Genomic DNA, 8,857 nt, shown 5'->3' on the forward strand with positions numbered 1-8,857 from the left:
GCAAAGTGCAGAAATGCATTCTTGCCAATAAGTCTGTGGCCATATCTCTTTCATGCTCACAGATCTGGTGGTGTAGCTGCACTGTAGCAATACACTTCAGGTTGGTAGTGACCAGGAAGTTATGAGTTCAAATCCCAATGGTGGTCACAAATAACATTTTACAGTAATTTAAATCAGAATAAAGCAGCATACTGTCATTTTATGGAAATAACACCTTCAAGTTGTTGTATACATTTACTTTATTTTTACTGCCACTTTAGGCAAAGTGCAGAAATGTATTCTTGCCAATCTCCATTATGTCCACAGACCTGGTGGCGCAGCAGGATCTTCAGGTAGTAACCAAGAAGTTCTGCATTGAAATCCCAAGTGAGGTGGAGTCCTGATTAATCAGCATACGCTCCACAAACACCTGAATTTAAATATAAAAACACAATAACTAGTTATATTTTCACCGCAACTAGACAACTTCCAGGGGACCATGACTGTTTAAACTCAATTCATGTAAATTATGCCTTTCAAAGTAAAATATGACATTTGACACCTGGGTTTTCACATGCTCAAATGTTGTCACGTGTAGTGTCATGGTATCACATGTTAAAATTTTGCATCCCCATGTTGTCACATTTTTGTCACGAGATTGTGTTTTCACATGTTGAAATTTTGCATCCCCATGTTGTCACATTTATTGAACATAAATTTCACATGAGATCATGTTCTCATATGTGCTCACATGTCACGTGTAGTTTTATGTTATCACAAGTTACTTCACATGTTGTCATATGTTGTCACATGTTATAACATTAAATCACATGTGATTACATGAGCTCACACAAGATCACGTGTTCACATGTGAAATTCATGTGGTTTTTCCATAAGGGAAGTTTGGGGACTGTTGAGTCGGTGAAAGGAACTAGAAGTGGACCCGTGATGATTTTTTGACATTCTTCCGTCCAGAGGAAGGGGGCGCTACGCACCACGTGCCTAGGGACAAAAACGTTGTATGTGTTCACTGTAGGGGTACCCATGGTGCTGGAGATCAGAATTGTCCGGTGAGAGAAAGGCATGTTGAGGTTGCCAGGATCAGAGTAGTACAGAAGGTGTCATATGATGAGGCAGTTAAGAGAGTAGTAGAGGAAGATGGGTCCAGGGTGAGGGATCCTAAGAGGCTCCTTATGAGTAGGCCGAGGCCAATAGAGAATGATAGGAATAACGTGCTTCAGTAAGATTGGTTTCTTAGCATTCATAGCCATGGTTATCAACTGTACCGCAGAAATGGAACATAAATCACAGAAAATAGATGTTGTGGTGGCAGCTGCAGAGAAGTACTTGGGTGTACGAGATTTTACTGCAGAAGAGTTATTGAACGATAGTGTCCCATCCTCCCAGGATGCCTTCCAGTACAGCGGGTGGTGGTGTATGCATCTCTCGATTGTGATCTGCCAAAACAAATGTAAGATCAACTGTACCGCAGAAATGGAACATAAATCACAGAAAATAGATGTTGTGGTGGCAGCTGCAGAGAAGTACTTGGGTTTATGAGATTTTACTGCAGAAGAGTTACAAGGTGTATTGAACGATTTGTGATCTGCCAATACAAATGTAAAGAAGAAGAAGCAGAAGAAGTGTTCTAAAAAAAGTTTGCTTCTGCAGGTGGCAGTGAAATTATGTGATCATATTCTTTATAAGATCATGTTATGTAACGTTAGCTAGTGCCTTCAGAAAGTATTCACACCCCTTGACTTTCACACATTTTGTTGTGTTACAAAGTTGGATTAAAATGGATTTAATTATCTTTTTTTTGTCAACTATCTACACAAAATACTCTGTAGTGTCAAAATGGAAGAAAAATTCAAACATTTGTAAAAAAAAATATATATATATATATATATAAAAAATAAAATGCTAATATATCTTAATTAGATACGTATTCAACCCCCTGAGTCAATACATGTTAGAATCACCTTTGGCAGCGATTACAGCTGTGAGTCTTTCTGGATAAGTCTCTAAGACCTTTCCACACCTGGATTGTGCAATATTTGCCCATTGTTCTTTTTTAAATTCTTCAAGCTCTGTCAAATTGGATGTTGATCATTGCTAGACAACCATTTTCAGGCCTTGCCATAGATTTTAAAGCAGTTTTCAGTCAATACTGTAACTCGGCCACTCAGGAACATTCACTGTCTTCTTGGTGAGCAACTCCAGCGTATATTTGGCCTTAGGTTTTAGGTTATTGTCCTGCTGAAATGTGAATTCATTTCCCAGTGTCTGCTGGAAAGCAGACTGAACCAGGTTTTCCTCTAGGATTTTGCCTGTGCTTAGCTCCATTCTGTTTCTTTTTTATCCTGAAAAACTCCCCAGTCCTTGACGATAACAAGCATAGCCATAACATGATGCAGCCACCACTATGCTTGACAATATGGAGAGTGGTACTCAGTAATGTGTTGGATTGGATTTGCCCCAAACATAACACTGTGTATTCAGGACAAAAAGTTAATTGGTTTGCCACATTTTTTGCAGTATTACTTTAGTGCTTTGTTGCAAACAGGATGCATATTTTGGAGAAACAAATATTCTGCACAGGCTTCCTTCTTTTCACTCTATCAGGTTAGTATTGTGTATTCACTGCTCGTCTGAGGGACCTTACAGATAATTGAATGTGTCGGGTACAGAGATTAAGTAGTCATTCAAAAATCGTGTTAAAAACTATTATTGCACACAGAGTAAGTCCATTTGACTTGTTAAACACATTTTTACTCCTGAACTTTTTTAGGCTTGTCAGAACAAAAGTTTAGAATACTTATTGACTTATGGCAATATAAAATTCCAATCCAAACTGCCTCAACTATCAGGCTTTCATCCAAAGCCAAATAGAGACATTGAACCTCCATCTCTACCATCTCAATTGAAATGTGTTGTTTTTTTTTGCTTTTTATGTGCTTTGAGATATTTTTTTGTAATGAAAAGCACTATACAAGTTAAATACATTATTATTATTATTGTTATTATATGTTTTCAAAATGTAATGTTTAAATAAAATATGGCTAATTAGTGAGTGTGAAATTTCTCATGCCTAGATGATACCAGATCTAGCTAATCGTCATGTTTGTATGTGTTTTAACTTTTAAAGGAGGATTATGCAAACAGAGTGTTGCCCACAATCTTCTATTACTGATATCTGAGTCTAGAGCACAGAACCCTTGAGCTCAAAGGTGCCCACCACCTGGTCCAAGCATGCTCCCAGGTGTCTGATTGGGGGAGGGGGAATGGAAAATAATGCCGTGATCTTTACTAATCTTTTTTTTCTGTTTTATCTTAACTCAGATCGTTTCCAGGTAACTTTCACAGGGAGAGTATTCGAGGGAAGAGACACCCCACTGCATCAACAAAGGTTGCTGCTGCCATTGCTGCCAGATATGTACGCCTGATAATAAACTCCCTCTACCAACAGACCGAACTCCTAAAAGATCTCAGGAGATTCAACTACTTGAAGCGGGACTGGGAAAGAGAACAATCACGATGGCTGAGGAAGGATGCCATGAAGAGGTAAATGTGTTTTTTTTATAGGTATTTTGTTACTTAATTGGTATGACAAAACACATCTGGATTACATGCTATTGTAATTCAAGTGCCTTCCATCACTTGCAATTTAAAATGTCCAGGATAACCGTTTGGCTTGATACAATCTCAACTAGTTTCAAATTGTATTATAACTGTTGTAGTTCACAACTAACCTGCTATGTATATTATATTAGTGGAATGAACATTTGAAAATGTGGAACATATTTACATCTATTCATATTGTCAGAGTACTTGACGAGCAGTACCCCAAGATGAAGGACTTGTCAGGCGGCTGGATTTGCTACAAAGCCACAGGTAGTGTTGACATTGGTGTAGGTTAGGTATATATGCAAGGCTAATGGCCAGTGTAGAGACTGCTATTATAAAATCATGGGAAATCAAAATCCTATTACATGTATTGCTGTCATGACCACATAGGGCGGGCCATGGCAGCCTGACTATATTTGCAAATACTCAGTTGAGTGAGAGAGATTTCTGGTTTGGGGTTGTCCCACAGTCTACTTTGATGTTAATCTGTAGGTTGCAGACCTGTATTGCTTTCAAGTGCATGGTGCCAAACTAGTTGCACAATTTTTCAACATAACATGAGTATTTGAAATAGAGGAAATAATGTTCATGCTATCTTAATTCACAAGTGTTTATACCTTCCTCTTTTGTCCATGTATAGGAGGTAGCGAAGAGCGGAAGCTCTCTGTTGTTCCCAATGAGCCAGAGGGCTACATAGTGAGGATGTTGAAGAGTGCCACAACCAATGGCAAGCCCATTCTGTACCTTGTTCCTTTACAAGAGGAGATTGATACCTCTTGACTGTCCCATGAAGTGCCTGCATTTTAGAAAATGCGCATGTCGATCTGCAAGAGCTGTGGAGTGTCTATGCCATTACAGTTACTTGAACTCCACATCGAAGCCTGTAATGTCTCATATGATGTAAGTTATGTAAGACTTGTAAGTTATGTTTGAATAAGAATATGCAATATGGCCACCTTGATTTCTTTTCAGGTTTGAATTGGTTCATGACTGCATAGAGTACCACAGTATGAGTCATAATACCCATAAAACCTAGAGGTCAAACGGGGAAATGGTTCCAATTGCTTTTCCAACATTCATTTTTCCCATAGTTTTTTTTAGAAAGACTTAAGATAACGGCTGTGTTTCATATATGCTTACCCTGGCGTGAAGTTTTGATAACCGTGTAAGTCTCTCTAGGACTTTTATTTATATATTTGTGTGTATTTACCAATGCTAATGTGGCTATCAAAAAGAACTACAAATGCCATGATGATTGGTCCGAGACTGCTGAAACAAGGTGAAGGTAAGAATCTCTGGATTAACTATCTAATGTTAGCTAAATGTAGTAAATAATAAATTGGCTAAATGTCTTTAAATTGATAATTCTGTGAACTGTCTTGTGCAAGTTTTAAATTGGTGTCCACTAGAGATGACATGCAAGAGCTTGCAGGGATTTGTAGTCTTGCATGATGTTTACTTTGATGCTAATTAGCATTTTCGAATCTGAGAGTAAATAAAACCGAATATATTGATAAAAGTCACCTTGTCCGAGAGAGATTTACATGGTTATCAAAACGTCAGGCAAGGGTAAGCCTACACGAAACACAGCCCTTATTTTAAGTGTTTCTAAAATCCCCTATGGGAAAAACGAATGGTATAAAAACGATTGGAACCATTTCCCTGTTTGACCGCTAGGTTTTATGGGTATTATGACACCTCCACTGTGGGGATCGATTATTGATTCAAATTGAAACACGTCACTTAATACAAAATGTATTAGTTTATTTGATAGGAGAGTGCAGAACCTGACCTTGTTTGTGTCAGTGAAGAGCCTACTATGGTTGGGAATGAAGAGTTGCATGGTTGGTAAATTTTTTGTCATGATTGTACTTTAGTTAAATGTCATTGTTCATGATTACATTTAATCATGTTGTGTCTCTTACCTATGATCACAGTATTGTTTGAAACACAGCATATCTAATAGTAAAAGTTCTGGAAATAACCACCAATAATTCCTATTAATTGAGAGATTTTACAAATTAATAGCTATTTCTATTTTCAATATAATGCAAGTTTCTATGTGAAAGTATGTAGCGATTTGAGTGCCAACAGAAACTGTAATGGCAGTGCACTAGTGCTGAGCGTTTAACTGAAATTTCAGTTATTTTTTCATTTTTAAACAATGAATTGACAATATTGGTTTAACTTTAAGAATTCCTTCTTTTTTTTGTGAGCTCAATGCACACATTGCCCAGTTTTTCTAGAGATAAATCAGATCAAGCCCGAACTGTGCGATGTTGTAGTTTCCAACAGGCCAATATTCTACATAGTTTAGCGCAGAAAACATGGTAACTAACTACAATGACCATAATCCATTGCGCGCCTACTTGTCCAGTCTGTGTTTCTTTTTACGCATGCTACATTAGGTTAGTGTCGGTCAGACACAGAGAGCACAAGAAGAGACAGAAGAATGCATTCAGGAGGTATCTACCTGAAAATACATGATCTAAGTGATTGATAGTTGCTATTCAGCAGTCATAAAAGTTTGCCTGATTTACTTTGAAGAACTACTAAAATAGTGGTTTTGTCAGACAGTATAGGCAGCAGCTCCACAGAGATGAGATGATGTAATGTAATTTACACAACTGAAATATTTTATTCAAGTAAAGTAATGTGAATAAATGATGGTTAATAAGTGATAAGCAGTAATGGGCAGTCACTACCATCATGGGACATTTATTAATTGTTTTATTCTGTGTTGTTACAGCATTCAACCTACAAAACGCGCTAATCACTCACGACAGTGCACATAACATCGTGCCACACCACCACGATCGTAGAGGTAGACATTTCAGACTTGTTGACATACAGTATATTGTTGGAATATTAACTAAACATCTGCGCTCGTCATAAATTTGCCATTGATGAATACGCCACTTAAACATACAGTAGTTGAGTCTCTAGACTTGCATGATTATACAGTGTGCTTATAAGTGTTATATGGTTAACACTAACAAAATTCATAATTTCAAGTCTTATTTTTCATGCATTAGGGTCTGTATGCACAGCTTGCAGAAAAACTACTGCCATTAAGGAAGTTGTTTAATTGTTTTTGGCTTGCCAAATCATATGGCATGTCTTCAAGATTGCAATTACAATAATAGGCAGTAGCGGTGCGTGGGTAAAATCACTGAGGAAGCCAAGACAGAATAAATGCCATATTACAACCTATGTTTTGTGATAATTGCGTTGTTCGCTCTATAACCTGTTAGTTAATATGCCTTGCGACCGTGATATATAGGCCTAAGGCCGAGACAATAAGAAGACACAGTGGCAGAATAAATTCAACCACACCTTTGTTTCATCACAAAACCAGAGAACAACCTCTGTCCGGTGAAGTCCACAAAGCGTATTGCATGTAACAAACGGTTACATGACCTACAGCATGGTCAAGCAAGTTAATGTTTCCAACGTTTTCGGACAACTAAACAACTATTGATTTAGAACCACGGAGAGTTACTGCAGGTCGCAAAGATAACAAGAGCTACCTCCACTATTCCAGCACCATTTCAACTTCAACATTACAACATCATCAAATCACCTATGCTTAGTCTAATACAATGACAACTAAATGATACCAAAAACTATTTAGTCCAATCAATGTAAGCTAAATATGTTGTGGCTGTCCATGGTTCTGATTTCTGTTTGTGTGTGTGTGTGTGTGTGTGTGTGTATGTGTGTGTGTACAAGTAGAAAAAACATATTGACTCACCCTACTTGTAGAGAAATGCCAATGCCATCCTCCTCTCTTTCATGTTGACGAAACGGTCTATCACTCTGTCATACAGTACACGCTTTCATTTTTTGTTGTCCTAGGCTACCTGGCTAAAATGCTTGCTCGCTAGCCAAACTTCCTTTCATGGGCAACGTTAGCTAGTTAACATTAGTCTTCTACATCTAGCTACATAGAGAATTAAGTAAAGTCCAAATCTCCTCCACGGCTAATTTAGGAAAGCGCCAATTTTAGCTAGCTAGCTAGCCACCGGAGGCCAACAACACAACAAGATGCAAAACGAGTTTCTGTCAATGACGTATGCTCTCGATGTGATATGATTGGAGTAAAGCCAAATACAAACTGGCTTCCCTTGACACTTTTGTTTTGGTGCGCCAGGACTATTGGCTCACTCAGTTTAGCTCAACACTGATTGGCTATTATTATTTAATTTTTTATCAAGGTAGTCCAAATGCTTGCTGGCTTCCTTTGCATTCAATGCTACGGGCGGCAACAATGTCATACTCTTTTGGACCAGACAGAATCAGGTAGATGGCCTACACATACAGTGGGGGAAAAAAGTATTTAGTCAGCCACCAATTGTGCAAGTTCTCCCACTTACAAAGATGAGAGAGGCCTGTAATTTTCATCATAGATACACGTCAACTATGACAGACAAATTGAGGAAAAAAAATCCAGAAAATTACATTGTAGGATTTTTTATGAATTTATTTGCAAATTATGGTGGAAAATAAGTATTTGGTCACCTACAAACAAGCAAGATTTCTGGCTCTCACAGACCTGTAACTTCTTCTTTAAGAGGCTCCTCTGTCCTCCACTCGTTACCTGTATTAATGGCACCTGTTTGAACTTGTTATCAGTATAAAAGACACCTGTCCACAACCACAAACAGTCACACTCCAAACTCCACTATGTCCAAGACCAAAGAGCTGTCAAAGGACACCAGAAACAAAATTGTAGACCTGCACCAGGCTGGGATAACTGAATCTGCAATAGGTAAGCAGCTTGGTTTGAAGAAATCAACTGTGGGAGCAATTATTAGGAAATGGAAGACATACAAGACCACTGATAATCTCCCTCGATCTTGGGCTCCACGCAAGATCTCACCCCGTGGGGTCAAAATGATCACAAGAACGGTGAGCAAAATCCCAGAACCACACGGGGGACCTAGTGAATGACCTGCAGAGAGCTGGGACCAAAGTAACAAAGCCTACCATCAGTAACACACTACGCCGCCAGGGACTCAAATTCTGCAGTGCCAGACGTGTCCCCCTGCTTAAGCCAGTACATGTCCAGGCCCGTCTGAAGTTCGCTAGAGTGCATTTGGATAATCCAGAAGAGGATTTGGAGAATGTCATATGGTCAGATGAAACCAAAATATAACTTTTTGGTAAAAACTCAACTCGTCGTGTTTGGAGGACAAAGAATGCTGAGTTGCATCCAAAGAACACCATACCTACTGTGAAGCATGGAGGT

General features: G+C 38.5%; 1 protein-coding gene across 1 annotated transcript in view; it reads left to right on the forward strand.

Moving 5' to 3' along the window:
* The window catches only part of LOC121535011 (serine--pyruvate aminotransferase), a 45,239-nt gene extending 40,672 nt beyond the window's left edge, over positions 1-4,567 (forward strand). The window contains exons 11-13 of the mRNA XM_041841671.2: positions 3,449-3,543; positions 3,806-3,873; positions 4,247-4,567. Coding sequence (XP_041697605.1) covers positions 3,449-3,543; positions 3,806-3,873; positions 4,247-4,386 — 303 coding nt within the window. The 3' untranslated portion in view covers positions 4,387-4,567. The remainder of the gene's footprint in view (positions 1-3,448; positions 3,544-3,805; positions 3,874-4,246) is intronic.
* The last annotated feature ends 4,290 nt before the right edge of the window (positions 4,568-8,857 follow it).

Source organism: Coregonus clupeaformis, unplaced genomic scaffold (assembly GCF_020615455.1).
Source record: "Coregonus clupeaformis isolate EN_2021a unplaced genomic scaffold, ASM2061545v1 scaf0881, whole genome shotgun sequence".
NCBI classification, from domain to species: domain Eukaryota; kingdom Metazoa; phylum Chordata; class Actinopteri; order Salmoniformes; family Salmonidae; genus Coregonus; species Coregonus clupeaformis.